Source organism: Frankliniella occidentalis, unplaced genomic scaffold (genome assembly GCF_000697945.3).
Source record: "Frankliniella occidentalis isolate FOCC.00 unplaced genomic scaffold, Focc_3.1 Scaffold236, whole genome shotgun sequence".
Classification (NCBI taxonomy): Eukaryota; Metazoa; Arthropoda; class Insecta; order Thysanoptera; family Thripidae; genus Frankliniella; species Frankliniella occidentalis.
Window position 1 is genome coordinate 452,643 of NW_026267362.1, and position 15,234 is coordinate 467,876.

At 41.8% G+C, this 15,234-nt stretch overlaps 2 protein-coding genes across 6 annotated transcripts in view; one reads left to right on the forward strand and one right to left on the reverse strand.

The window, feature by feature from the left end:
- LOC113209593 (uncharacterized) overlaps positions 1-9,838 on the reverse strand; it is a 29,291-nt gene extending 19,453 nt beyond the window's left edge. For 4 of the 5 annotated variants that reach the window (XM_052272976.1, XM_026427210.2, XM_052272975.1 and 1 more), the window contains exon 1: positions 9,701-9,838. The gene's annotated coding sequence lies outside the window, so the exon portion shown is untranslated. Of the gene's footprint in view, positions 1-4,217; positions 4,385-9,700 lie in introns of those variants that run through there. The other variant, XM_026427209.2, reaches the window with a different exon arrangement.
- A 252-nt stretch (positions 9,839-10,090) lies between these two features.
- Positions 10,091-12,995, forward strand: LOC113209598 (uncharacterized). The gene is made up of 8 exons (XM_052272979.1): positions 10,091-10,108; positions 10,178-10,253; positions 10,450-10,518; positions 10,605-10,729; positions 11,751-12,009; positions 12,090-12,233; positions 12,337-12,475; positions 12,563-12,995. The coding sequence occupies exons 2-8, from the start codon at positions 10,215-10,217 to the stop codon at positions 12,862-12,864; spliced, it is 1,077 nt and encodes a 358-aa protein (XP_052128939.1). The 5' UTR covers positions 10,091-10,108; positions 10,178-10,214; the 3' UTR covers positions 12,865-12,995.
- Positions 12,996-15,234: the final 2,239 nt, after the last annotated feature.

A 15,234-nucleotide genomic window follows, 5' to 3' on the forward strand; every position in this document is an offset into this window, starting at 1 on the left:
GAATGATAATAGATTATAGATAAAGATTACAAAAGATTATTGATTATAGACGTGATTATAGGGTCGTGTACTTTTGATTATACGAGTTGGAGACTCCTCTGGTCGGCCCAAATCGCCCCCGGAGCAATTTGGCCTTTAAAACTCCAGAACATAGGCAACACACAGTAAATCGCCCCCTCCGGCGATCGGACTTAATTTGTAAATCCGATTAGCAGAGCCTGGATGGATTCTACAACCGATGTTGTAGCCTGAAAGCCAGCTATTCTGTAGTTTTACAGCACTATCTGGAAAACATAAATGTGTAAATGTTGTAATTTCATAACTGCGCTGTAAAAACAGTTTACAACACCTCCTGGTCCAAAATTTAGAACACATTTTTCTGTAAAATTACAGAAATGTTTTTGACAGAGCAGAACGCGAGGGGCCCCTCACTAGCCAACTCGTTGAACACTTGCTCGCTCCCAACTCGCGTCTCACACGCAAAAAATCACGAAAAATTGCAAAAAATTGCATTTAATTCTTGAAAAAATGCGCAAACTCACGCATAGTTCGTACCAACTCGTCAACTCGTTGTACGCCAATTGACCATTTCACCCAGCGGCCACACTGGCGGTCTTGCGGTTGGTACAACGACCTTTATGACCTAGTAAGGACTATAATATTTCATTAGATGTGACCCCTGATCGTTGCTTAGGTGTCAGAGAGCTCGAATTTTGCGTCGAAAACCACAAAACACATATTAGGCCGCCTCCGAGGGCCACAAACAGATGTTTGTACCGACCGGAAGACCGCCAGTGCGGCCACCGGTCAATTTTGGAAGTGGAGGCAGAACGGACATTGAAATTCCAACTAGCGTTCAAAGAAGAATCGTTAATGCTCTTCGCCGATGACAAACCACGCTTAGCTTAAGAAAATGCGTTAAGCGGGGCAGATCGTTGGCTCACCTGAAGGTAAATTTCACAACTATTTGTCAGCTACTGAGGCTTAGGTTGGAAATTTCTTTTCCTTCCACTTCTCTACGGAAAACGGTTTTGTCAGATTCGTGACTTACGAGATCCAAAGCGAGATCCCTGGTCACTGGTGATGACATAAGTGCCCCCGTAACAATCATACAGGGCAAAATAGGAAAATTGAAGAAAAGAAAAAGAAAGGGATAGTGAAGTAAACTCCAAATTACATTACTCATGTATAGAACTATACTGTTATGTTTAGGTATAAGGTTGTATTAGGTATCATCAGCTAAAAATTAGCCCCCCGCACCGCACAGGGCTAAGAAAGAGACAGCTGCCCCGACCAGCCCTCAAAGCCCCACCCAGCGTCCCTGCCAGCGTCCCTGGCCGGTTGAGAGCAGGTCATCGTCATATATGACCCAGGTCAAGAGACCTAGTACACAGGTAGGGAGGGGGGCGCGAAGCCGACAGTGAGCGCAGCGTTGGCCTGTGGCCTGTTCAAGCACCACCACCGCCGGCACACTCGATCCCATGCTGTTCTAAAGGGGAAAGAGCGAAGGATAGGGCGAGGGGTCACGTTGAGGTAGAGACAGTCTTGGGGACTGTCTTAAAACCCTTACTCTTTCACATGAGAAAGTGCTAAAAGTGCATTTTACGATGCACTCGGGTCAAACCAAACAGTCCCTGTATTACAATCCCATAGAAACAGCAACAGCTCGGTTTTACCCGACTGCTTGGACCCGGGACGTTGTTTTTACCGTGCAACGTGGCAAGCTGGGAACATCGGATATCTCCTCTGCACCCGCGCTCTCGTGGCCGCTAACCGAACCTACCGAACCGACCCTCGCCAGCGGGCTCAAGATTATGACCACTCGGGTCTCGGGTCGAGGCCGCGGGACGGGAGCAGCAGCTTCGGCCTGGCGTGCACGCTCCGCGAAATCGCACCTACATCGCACGGCTGTGGCGAGGCGGGGGCTCTGCCTGGCTCTACCGCTGCCGCCCGCCGCGCCAGGCGCCAGGAGCACCCGACCCCAGCAGCAGGCGGTTCCCTGGCGGTTCTCGACACAGTGGTTTGGTTACCAGCGAGACCACGCGCGGTGCTCAGCAAGAAGAGCTCAGCGTTTTGTTTTCGAGGCCAATGAATTTGCCCTAGGCCTGCCACTCCATGGTATGGTATGGTGCTTCCATCGGGGGCGTCCTGCGGCGGGCGATACAGGCCACAAAAGTTGAGAGAGGAGGGCTACGTGCTGAAAGGTGTGCAGTAGAGCCGCCGTTTGGGCCGACTGACCCAGCCTCACGCTACGGATTATTTGTGCTGTTAAATTGCCATTTTTCTGAGAGGCGGACTCGTGCGGGTCCAGTGGTCCAGCGGCGGGAAGGAGGTGTAAGGTCTGACGGGCCCGCCTGGACCAGCATGGGTCAGTTGGGTCGAGCAACAGTACAGTAGACACATCCGACCCAAGCCTGCAGCCTACAAAATTGTAGGTGAGGGGCAGGGACACGCGGGTCGATACCGGATGCAGTCACATAACTTTTAGTGTTCTGTCAGAATAAAAGGTAAACAAAACACTAGGCACTTGACAGCATCTGAAATCCGATCCGAAAGTCAGAAAATCCGGGAGCTCTCACTTACTCTGCTGACGCCCCATCCGAGACTTGGGTTCCCATGACAATAAAGCAGTCCGGTGAATCTGAAATGCAGAAGAATGCAGGGAACAAGAAAACGGAAGTCACCATGTAAAAGCATAGCGATTTCCGTTTTCTTCTTCCTCGCATTCTTCTGCATTTTAGCTTTACCGGAATGCCTTATTGTACTAGTTAGTTATGGTCAATAAGGCATTCCGGTAAAGGTAAAATGCAGAAGAATGCGAGGGAGAAGAAAACGGAAATCGCTATGCTTTTACATGGTGACTTCCGTTTTCTTGTTCCATGCATTCTTCTGCATTTCAGATTCACCGGAATGCTTTATACCACGACCGTGGCCTCCCGGTCGCCCGAACCTGCGGACCCAGTTACTTTGACTTGACTTGAGAGAACCAGGCTACAGGGGGATAAAACTTGCTCACAAATTAATAATAAGCAATGTACTCTCCTCCTTATTTAGATTTGAGAACCAGAATAACAACAATATTTAGGCATGAAAGCAAGAAAAAGAACAAAGTTAATGTTTAACTATATAGTTACAGAATATATACAGGTGTAACTTTTAGTTTGTAGTACACGTCACGAAACAGCTTCCTTTCAGGTTGATTTTATACTTGGTCATAATATCCTAGTTTCCAAGTCTCTACTAGGTCTAAATTACTCTCAGTATATTAGGAATAACAGAGTGAGAACTGGTTTCTTGGATAGATACTGTGTGACTAGGTTTGAATAGACGCATTATCTACGCATGCTGGTTATTTTATAAGAAGTGAAATAAGGTAGTGTTATACGATGAGCAAAACTCATTGATCATAAGGACACACCTTCAGTATCAAACATTACTCTAGAAATTTGGATAGTGTGCGTTAAATAGAAGAAAATTATTAAAATTTGATTGAAAAGTTTGGGGATAACACATTTCATGTCTACGAACTAATTTGAATTTTAACTTCTGATTGGCCCAAGCCACCGCTGCAAGATTTTCAACACAAATAAGTTACGTTATACCATTCATTGCTTGATGGACACTTCTACCAAGTCCTACCTCTGTACCAGAAGTCACCCGTAACTCATTAGTTCATTGAAGGATTTCAAATACTTAGAGCTAAAAGTAAATACCTTGAATAGGAATGTGACATAAGAGTAGCGGGGGCCACGTACCTTACGAAGCATAAAAAAGCCACGAGGACGTCAAAGTGGCTTTGTGGCTTCAAACTGACGTCAATGACCTCTTTGAGGCGTTCCCGTGTTTCCTGGGTACCCTTCTGAGGCGCTTAAGTACCTCGGTCCCCCACTGGAAAAACGCTACATGAGGAAAGGGGGGGGGGGGGGGTTGTTGATATGAGAGCACAATAGATCAAAGGGACGCCGCACCCTAGCCTACCCCCAAATTGCAGTAATTTGTTTGTGAGCCCTTAGAAGGCGGTGGATAGTTGACAACCTAACCTAACCTCAAAAAACCTGTTACCTTGCAACAAAGTTCCTTCTTTTCCAAAAATTTTTGGCACTGTTCCGAGATAGCTCAACGTTTTTAACTTCACAGTCAAGATCTAATTCGGGTAAGAATAACAGGTAGATTCGCCAGGCACCACTAGATAAGAAAATACCGACGAAATCACTCACGTTGTTCAGGCGCAGTCCGATCCAATGGCCTCCTAGCAACGAACACGCTGTCAGACGTCTAACACATGATATCTTCCAACGTCTACTCCGTAGCCTAGCATCCGCGGTAGCACTTTAGTCGTCGACCAGTCGAATGACGCAATAACGGAAGTAGATCGGTAGAGCGTAGAGCCTATGCCGCTCAGCGCAGTGAGAATAACACAGGAAGCACAAAAAGCCTTGAGTGGGGGAAGCGGGCGGCGCGGCCGACGCGGCTCGACACGGCTCGGCTCCGGCGGTGGGCTGGGTTGCTTGGTTCAGGTCCAAACCTGCAGCGCCCGCGCCGCCCGTGCCGCGCCTCATCACTACCACCGACCACCGACCCCGGTTGCCGAGCACTATCTCGACAATGGGCAGGCCTTGGATAGGGGGCTAGCTAAAGGGCAAGAACAACGAAGACCCACACGAAAAAAATCACTTGTCACAACTAATAAATTAGGAAATTTTGGGATAGACAAGAAATTCGCGAAACACGCGATTTATCAGCGTAACACCCAATTAGTTGTCAGAAAGAACCGATTGGCTCCTGCAGCGACAGCTTCGCTGTGGCAACTAGCTCTTGTCAGTGGCAACCATCAGCTGCCACGGCCAATTTGGGATTAGGTATCCCAAAATTAGCTTATTTGTTAGTTGTGAGGACTAATTCTCTTTTTCCGTGTACAGTATGTACCCACAGCCCACGGGTTTCGCAAGAATGTCAACATATCACAAAAACTGGAAAACGAGAATCGGCAAAATTTATCAAAACGGGAAACTTTTACCTTCGGGTAGAGACAGACCACAAGGGACTGTCTAAAAAAGCCACCAAAAGCAGGATGCTAACTGCAGGAGGGGCAGATATTGTCAGGCGGTGAGTGAAACATCTTTCGCTCCTCGATTGCATACAGCTTCGATTTACGGACGACCCCCTGAAGCGACAGTCGACCATCGCTCCGCAGCAGCGCCCGGGGAAGGGGCGACCATGGGCAAGCACAGGCCCCCTCCCCCTACCACGTCGGCGCTGGCGGGGAGTGAAGGGGGGGGGGGGGCGCTAGGAGGCTCTTTCTCCGTCCGTCGCCTGGCGAGCCAGCACGGCACGGATTCGGCTGCCAGACTAAAACCGCACCACAGCGCTAGATCAGCTGCAGTGTCTAGCAGCAGTGTCTCCTATACCGCCACGCGGGCACGGCAGTGATCGACATGCTACGCAGTTTTCAGTAATGGGCAAATAAACCAGTAATTTATAAGCCTCGAACAAAACTTGACAGATCGATGTCAACGTTTACTTTTAATGACCGAAAATCGATTTTTAAAGTTGGTCTGCCGTTTAGGCTCGTTGTATTACGGATTTCGGCCACTATCAATGTGCAGGGGGGCTACTAGGGTCGGACATCTTCGCCTAAGGCTAATGGGACTCCATCTTATTTCCTTACTTGAGCGGTATGCTTCGTCCTCGTACTAGAAAACAAGTAACGCCTGTTAATCAAACTCCATTTTCGACGAATAAGGTGAAATGAGGTATTTTGCGAATAAGAAGAACAGGAGGAATCCCGGCCGACGTCTGCTCCCGGACCATAGCAAAGCCATGACCAAGCGCACGGTTTCTCGCGTATCTTCGCTAATACTGAAAAGAAGTCATAACTGTTCTACATCATTTTAAAGCTGAGAACCACAAGAATCAGGTTCACGAGAAATCGTGACGTCATGCGCCAGCGACCTGCGGCTTGTTATGGTCCAAAAGCCGGGATTCCTTCTGTTCTTCTTATTCGTAAAATACCTCATTCGGAATGAATGAGCACAGCACCTTTGCTAAATGTCCTATAAAAAGGTTTGGTTTCAGGTTCTTGCTTTCTTGTGTTGTATGAGATCGCGCCACCCATGCTACCATCTTCTTGCTTCTGGAGCATCACAACACTTGATAGTAGAATAACTAGAAGTATCATGTTAAAAGAAAGAATTTAATGACACCTCTGTAAATTTTTTGTTCTACCCTAATACGCACGGGACACGTGCAGGTCCTCTAATGTGTATATCTTAATCCTTTCTTGAACTTCAACATACAATTCTCAACCAATAAACAGCAAAATTTCACGGATAAATCGTTTTAACGTCTCTGGCTATATCAGGTCTTAAAATAGGCCGAAAACGAGTCATTGTTCACCTGAATATGACCTAGGTAGCACAGCTGTGCGATCTTTGAGACGTTTTTCTGTTGGGGAGCGGGAATCATAGGACGAAAAATGTGTAATTTCTGGTGAAAAGTGTGTTTCGCCTAACAAAGGAAGGGAATGGCGGGTAGATCATAAAGGTTTTCCTGATTGGTCCAGCCTTATTTGCCCCTACTTCTTTTTATTTTAGCTTTAGAAAGCTAGCGTGACGTAAAAAGCCTTACGGGTGAGCGGGGAGCAAGCAAACCCGCATATTGTTGTGTCGTACGGTACTAGTGGGTGTAGTAGTCGGGTCCATAGTTTGAACATTGCCCTCTGCACGTTCATTTTCCTAATTACAATAGAAATTCACAGTCGTATCATATGTCTACCCCAGATCAATACAACATGTTCGGAGCTTGAATAAACACAATAATGCCCAGCCAGAAACATCGTATCGAAATTTATCGAATAGACATCGACTCGTCAAAACATTCATCGTTTCGACGTTTTTTGGCCCTCTAGTTTGACCAACGACGTTGAAATGACGTCGTTACGGCATGTCATTGCTGGCTGGGTGGTGACACGTTCCCGTGGCGACATTCTCAAAGGAAACGTTTCATAGGGAACTTAAAAGTGGCGGATTAAGGTCCGGTTGACCGGGGGGGGGGGGCGATGCACTGTCGGTTGCCTACTTACAGGGGTTTTCTGGTGCAAATTGCCTACCTTTCAGGCGGCTCTCTAGAGACGACAGGGGGGGAGGCGATCGCCCCCCCCCCTTCATCCGCGCCTGGAACTTAAACTGTGGTTGTTACATCATATCCCCAAGGTTTTGTGCGAATTTAATGACAAAATCCCTATTTATCACCTAATTTTCATCTCTACATGGACATATCCCCGGAACTGTTTGGACTACAGCGCCCAGATTTTGCAAAAAATTATCTTCCAGTGGGCACTTTCAATGACAACAAGCAACGAAATCATCGTGAGCATCGTAGCCTGCCTCCGGGACCCGTTTTCGCGACCACGTGACCCTGCATTTCATTTCGTTCAAAACGTACCGAGTTATGATAGTCGCTACGGTTCCGGAGATTTGGCCATGTGAAGTTAGTAATCAAACGACAAATTTGGAGAAATTTCAAATAATTAGCTAAAACATTTTGTCGACGGCTGTTGACAAGTATAGTTTAAAATCTGACAATACCACCAGAAAACCTTGTAAGATGAGTCAAAGCCCGAAACGTTAGCCAATCTAAATAAACCATTCCGTTTAAACTGAGAAGAAGAAGAAGAAGAAGAAGAAGAAGAAGAAGAAGAAGAAGAAGAAGAAGAAGAAGAAAACCGCGAAGTCACCATGGTGATTTTTCGTTTTCTTGTCCCCTGCATTCTTTATCATTTTCCCCTAGCTGCATTCTTTATCATTTCAGCTTTACCGGGATGGTTTAGGCTTTTCCTTTTACATCAAAACAAGCCCGTAACTAAGGCTAAGCAGGGTAACTTTTTTATGAGAATAAACACGCATCACTAGGCATCAAAGAGACATTGATGTCGGACGTTGATTTGAAGGGTATGAAGATATAAAGGCTTCAGGAATAAGTAACCCCTCCCCCCCGAGTGTATTTAATTAACATTAGCATGACCACAATGTGTTCACGCTCACGCTCCCATGTTATATCAAGCATGGTCGTTACAGGTTCCGGATTTTCAATTTTACTGACTTTACCCTGACCAAAATCCCGATTTTTACTGACTTTTTAGACAAGGAAGTAGGCAGTATCCCGAACAACCGGAGGGAAAATATCACTGAAAACAAGAGTATGCACAAAAGCGACGACTGGTTGCGCCGGCAAGGCCCGGCGGGTGCCGTCGAGCGTCATGATGTTGCGCATTTTCACTCATTCATTTGCGAGGAGGCAGTCAACCGGAGAAATTTTACTGACTGCTCTCTCAATTTTCCTGACTTTCCCTGACTGTACCTCACCCATTTTTTAATTCCTGACTTTCCATTACTTTCACGGTCTGTAACAACCCTAGCACAAAACAATGACTCTCAATCTATTCGATGCTGACCAAATCCGAGCTTACACTATCCTAAGAACTAACGTGTTCAAGAAATGTTATACCCTCAGACCAAGGTCGCGACTGAAAACGCACAGGCAGCATAGGGATTCCAACGGCGCTCATTCGCGACCTGGTCGGACCATACTTGAACATTCCGTTTGGCAACAATATCTGCACGTGTATTTCACCCCCCGCCCCATAAATTTTTACATTTTCCTTGACAGCAGGGCGACCGATTTCCCCGACCGCCCCGAACTTTCCCTGATTTCTTGACTGACTTTTCCCAGACTTTCCCGAATGTGCGAACACAACAAAACAGTGTGGCGGGTTTGCCTACCCTAAGGGCCATGGCACCTAACGGATGAGGCGGGTAGGCAAACCCGCATGCGAATATCCACATCGAAGACAACAATCAGGGCGACATCGACTGATTTTTAGGGCTCAAAGAGTGATTTCAGACAATTTTAGTAATTAAATGGTAGTAAAACGCCGCGTCGATGGGGAAAGGCAACAATGCCACCAAATATGAGGGAAGAAAAAAAACACCTCATGATTGCTGAACAGTCCCCCAAAAAGACGATCGGAGATAGGTGGTCGATGTACCGGCGCATGCGCGAAGCGCGTTGGCGGTAGGCCGGTGCCGGTAGACCACCACCACCACTGTTGAGTTTTATCCACACATAAGTAGGTCAAAAACAAAAAAAATATTTGTGCCCTGGGGGCTGTCCACAATCATCCCCAAGGGTACAGACTCAAAAACGTAAGATGCACGGGATTTTACATTAAAAGATACGGCCTTTTAGTTTAAATGCGAAATAATTTCACAAGATCCAACGATTAAAACATTCTCCTTGAATTTAATAATTTTCTAAGATCCAACAATTAGAATATTCCCTTTGAGCTTTGAATTTAATAAAGACCATTATCATTTTGAAACTGTGCAGTTTCAGTATTGTACTCCAATGGTGAGTTACTCTGTAGATCATGTAGTATAGAAGTGTCCACGAAATCGAACATCATTCAACAAAATATATAACAAGACAAAAACACAACACAGCAAAACACTCCCGATCAACAACAACAATCTAGGAAAGACTCGCTTTGACATTCCAAAATAATCCTGTAGGTGGCAGCACTATCCGCCACCGACGCTAAAGTAAGGTTACGGTTGGCATTGTGTTAGAAAGATCTTCATTTCAGCAATATTGACCACAGTACCACGAAATGGGTAGAGAAAGTCGTCAACGAGATACTTACTGAGGTTGAGAATTTGTTTGGCGCCGAGATTAACCCCTAAGAGAGTGTGAATTCCAACAAAGTATCCTCTTCCGTCCGCTTCTCGGCTCGGCTCGAACATTACCACTAGTACTACTACTACACCACCAAAGCACTTTTTGGCAGTGTGAGTGTGTGTAGGGTGGGGGGAGTGGGGGGGAGGAGGAGGGGATTTGTTGCTCCACAGCTGATTTCGAAAACAGCCCTCAAAAAACAAAACCACTTTTTTGTTAAATTCTTACAAGTGTATTTTCATTAGAACCCCTTTTTCTCTCTCCCGTTTCTTGACTTTTGTTTCTGATCCCCTTGTTTTTTAAGTATATTTTTTTAGTGTTAGTTTTCTTTCGATGTTGGCTATGCTGTCTAGTGTAAACATGGAGTCAATGATCTGTACGTTTTGTTTTGAATTTGAGCTTGTCTCGGTTAAAATTGTTCTTTTACCTTTTTTGTTTCAATCAGGTTAGGTTTATCAGTGCTATTATTCGTAGGGAATATAATGTTTTCTCGCGCTAACATATCCTTTCTTCACTCTGTGGTGAGTAAATCGTTGCGAGTCGTTTGCAACATTCGTTAGTTGGAATTAACCTATCAAAACCCATGGTGCAGCCGACACAAGGAAATCAAAAAAGTGCTGCAAATTCTCACTTCGTTGTTTAAGTCTTTAAGAGAGCTACTTAATGCTTTTATTATTTCCTTTATCTTTTAACAAAACGTATTTATTCTTATAGCAGACGTGTTTGAGGGCACCACCCGTTGGTGCTCTATGTCGGAAAATAATAAATATTTATGGGGAACAAACAGTATGTACATTAATACCTAATACAAAATTACAAAATTTTATCACTATTTATCAATTTATCAATATTTATTTTGTGTGTGTATGTAGAATTTAAACATCATCTCAAGAAACTTTAATGTTACGAGATCGTTGAGACTGAGGACGCTTTTCCCTGAAGATGACCAAAAGAAAATCATAAACTCCGTCAATGAGATTCTTCAGAGGGAACAAAAGTAAGTCCACTTGTTATTCAATTTTATTTTAAATATATCACTGTCAAGTAAAATTAAGAGGCCAAAGGATTAGTGGACCATTTATTAGGTCACTACTCTTGTCGCCAGCATAGGGAAACTTCTTGTAGACCCCCTACAGGAAGACTCCCCCTAATATTTTATTATTTTTAAAAACATCTTTCAAAATATTATTTTTTAAATAATAAAATATTAAAAAATATTAAAACTACTTGCTGGAGTGCAGAGCAAATTTTCATACCAACTCCGACCGCTCTCAGCTGGTCCTACGCCCTGCAGGATGACTTAAACAACTGCTCTTCTGCATTGGGTTGCTTTGTTTTATTTAGAAAGAGGATTTTGATACTGCTCGATGAAGCTTACATCACTTTGACTTTGCTGGACACACAAGTGTGAATTTGTCCTGCTGTTTCAAGCTGTTGCTTCGAAGCTTCTCTTATTCAGTTCTTATGACACATGACATGTTGAGTCTGTCTTAAGTACTGTTTCGTTCATTCATGGGATTTACAACATCCATGTAGGATAAAAATGACACAACTTTGTTGTGAGTACTAGAGGAGATGAAATGAGCATCAAAGCAACAGCGTGAGGTGGCTAATTATTAAGGACAAGTAGCAGCAAAGCAAACGAAAAGGAGAGAGAGAGAGAAGCTAGGGGCCAGAAATAATCATGCATCAGTATGTGTATTTAAACAAAGCAGACCACATTAGAATAGCAGTTTTTAAAGTCATCCCGTAGGGCATGCGACTAGCTAAGGGCGCTGTCAGAGCTGGTATGAAAATTTCCCCTGCACTCCAGCAAGTCATTTTAATATTTTTAAATATTTTATTATTTAAAAAATAAATATTTTTTAAAATAGGGGGGTCTTCCTGTGGGGGTGTCTAAAAGAACCTACCCCCAGCAAACATGCTAATGTTCCATTGCTGATGTAGCCTTTTTGTACAGATTGATTAATGAATACCTTGTTATTGAAGGTTTAATGAAATTTCTTCTCTTTTCTCAGACCTAAAGGAATTCCAATTCCTAAACGAGTTTTTACATCATTCTCAGAAATTGGCCCTTTAGAAGACATAAATGATTTATTAGAAAAATATGATCTAAGTTCAAAAAATGCTGTAAAATTGTGTTATGCAATTTTGGAGTCAGCTGACCAACCTGATATAGAATCTGAAAAGAAACTAGTAAAAAAAAGAGGAATTAGATTGGATCGTAAATTAAAAAGCTTAAAAAATTCAATAAGCCCTGTAATTGAGGATCCCAGCGTAAGTCAGCTGTTGTCTAATTTTGTCATTCTGGTTTGCGTTTCCAAAATACATACCTTTTTTTCCGCCCCCTCTTGCAGGCTATTACAAAATTTACCGCTCTCACAGTTAGTGATCAGGTTGTCAGTTTTGTAGTTCTAGAATGTCAAGGAAGTAATTGGAAGTCTCAGAACTTGGTTGATTGGAATGTCATAGACGTGACTAATTTACCACTATTTGCTTGTGTAAGTACTTTTGGTATCCTGTTCAACTAATAATTTAAAGTTTTAAATTGTTAACTTTAGATCTGCTATAGATTTTATTTTGAATAATATTTTGTCTTTTTAGGTGACTAAGATATGGAATTCTCTTCCGAATGATGATGTATTTCTTGCATACAACATACCTTCTAGAGAACAAGTTGTTATTCAATGTAGATTGTACGGAGCTGTAATGTGTATTTTGTGTGCAAAGAATTCTTTTGAAGGTACTCTAACTACTCTTCCCAAACTCCCTAATAAGTTTGGTATATCCTTATTAATTCATTTCTCCTATATCCTTCTCTTTTCTGCAGATGTAAATCAAAAGGTTTTTGAAATGAGAGGTACTGCACCTCCACGTCATTTCAATTTAGTTGTTGGAAATGAAATAGTCTCTCCTTTGAGCATGCTCTCCTCTGTCGTTGAAGGAAAGGAAGAATCAACCCCTGATGACCATGTGTTTCGAAGAAGTGTGCGTGAAATCAATTTTTCAGCTAACGCTAGGGTTAAGTTTCATGAATTTGACGATGTTATGAAAGAATCAATTTCACAAAGTCTGATTGTAGGCAAAGCATTTGTGGAACTTTTGAAAGTTTGTCATGAAAAAGAGAATTGACCAAGTGATAAGTATGGATTTATTTCCCTTTGCCTAAACTAGATGTATTAGAAACCAGGCAATATTGTTTGGATTGGATGTAATACTATTATGTCAGGAGGAAAGGTGATTAAATGCCACTGGGTCTACAAGATGTTTTTTTTTTATTGTTATAATCATCAGTTTTTTTAAAGTCTTTGTGGCTCACAGAACAATGAGGAAGAGCTTGGATGACTGAAGATTAAATTATTCTTATAGCAGACGTGTTTGAGGGCACCACTATTACTTGTTATGTACTTAAAATTTTTAACTCAACAAAAAAAAAAATTAAAGCTGCTCTTAAAGTAAAATAATATTTCAGTAAGAACTAAGAGTCAATCTTTATAAAAAACAAACCGCAGAAGTTTTGAAACCTAAAATTCGATTTGGCACCTATTATCCCTATGATGCAGCCGAGAGACTATATTGATATGAAAACCAATTGGAACAGAAAGCTTATGACAGATTGTCATGGGTTGTACTTAAATAATTTGGACGATAAAAATGTGTAAAAGTAAGTGGGTATCCTCATACGTTATGTACATGATACCCAAGACTTAGCTGGTCATGGTAATTTTCTCTTTCTCACTTCTTAGTCTACACAATATATACTCTGTTGATTTCTCATTCAAGTCTTATAAATTCACATTAAAATTTCTTGGAAAATATCTTTTGAAGATAAATATATACAAACAACATATAAGCTGCCAATTGGGACTAAAAAGGAAGAAAACTAACTACCCAGGCTCCAAACAATGGATAACACCCAATGTGTTTTTTGTGCATTGTTCATGTAATTGGGAGAACCAAGATAGTACTTCCTAATGATCAACATCTACAACTCTAAGTCCACTGGCATTTCGTATACACAATGGTTGAGTACAATCAACTTAATATTACAGACACTTGGAAATAAACAGTCTAGCATGGAATCAACAATAACTGAAAAAGCAATGACAAATAAACATTTCATACAATAACATTCCAAATACATCTACTGAGCAATAAAAATTTAACTACATAAATGATATGGAACAAAATCACAAAATTTGGATGCTGCATGGCAAAACAACTTTTTTGTTACTGAGGGAAAAACATTAACAAATAATTCTATACAGAAAGAAAATAGCACCATCAACACATAGAGAACATAACAAGTTTACAAATGTTTTATTAGCACACCATAATTTTTCAAAACTCGTGCATTTAAATAAACTGAATGATTTTTCTAAAGCTGTAAAAACCATCTTTAATGGCTAATAAATCATGCTTAGAGCTGATTAGCCAGACTAATACAGCTATCTTCAAGAACAAATCCTTTCTGTTGATCTATGTCTACATAGCCAGAGTAAAAGTATTCTCTTTCTTCACAAAAATTCAGGAATAGTAGTAATTCACATTAATTATTACATTTAATTTATGGCATTGTATGATGAAGAAATATATGTCAAAAGGACAGAACACAAGGGAAACTTGCAGCTAGATTCGGTTTGAAAACAATGATGTACAGTATTACATTATTGAATTCAACAGTTAAGGAAAACTACAGAAAATACCTTTAGGTCTGAAATTGGTATAATGAAGAAAGCACAAACTTATTGCTTTTGGCAAAATGGAAACTCAGTTGCAGCTTAATATTTCATCTTTCATTCAAATTTCCAAAACAAAGTTAGCATGGACATGCTCAACATGGTCACAAAACTATTCAATTTCTCAAGCTACATTCTTAGAGGTAACAATGAGAAATTTCAACAATTATTTTTATTTTTGAGTTTTGATCAACATGGTATTTAATTACTGTGAGATAATGAAGTAGTATTTGAAATTCTTTATGAAACTAAGTTTGCATTTGTCATGGGGTGAATCCTCATCTGGAAAAGGATATATTGGTAGCAGGCTGGAAAAATGCAATGAGATGAACTTTAGTTTCAACCAAAGCACTCTGGGATACTTGTAAAGTGCTGCCTAATCTAAAATTTTGATGGCCAGAGAAGTTAATTGTTAGTCATGAAAATGACCCTAGTAAGGAGAAAAATTTAAGAAGCGGGATGTGGATCACTTTAGCTTTATTACCAGCAATTTGGTTTTGGTAACCAGTGGTCATAGAGTTGTAATAAACTTTAACTAATTATAAAACTAAGAAAGCATTGCTAACATACTTTAAATGAGCTCTATAAAACAGAAAATGCATATATCTATGCAGTCATTGTAAACAAATTGGCAAGATTTGAAACATAACATTACAACGTGTGAAAATGCGAAAAACTAAACCACACATCACAGTAAAGCAGATTTTAACTTTTATGTACACAGACAAAATATAATAAAACATACAAACGCCCAGAGATTTGT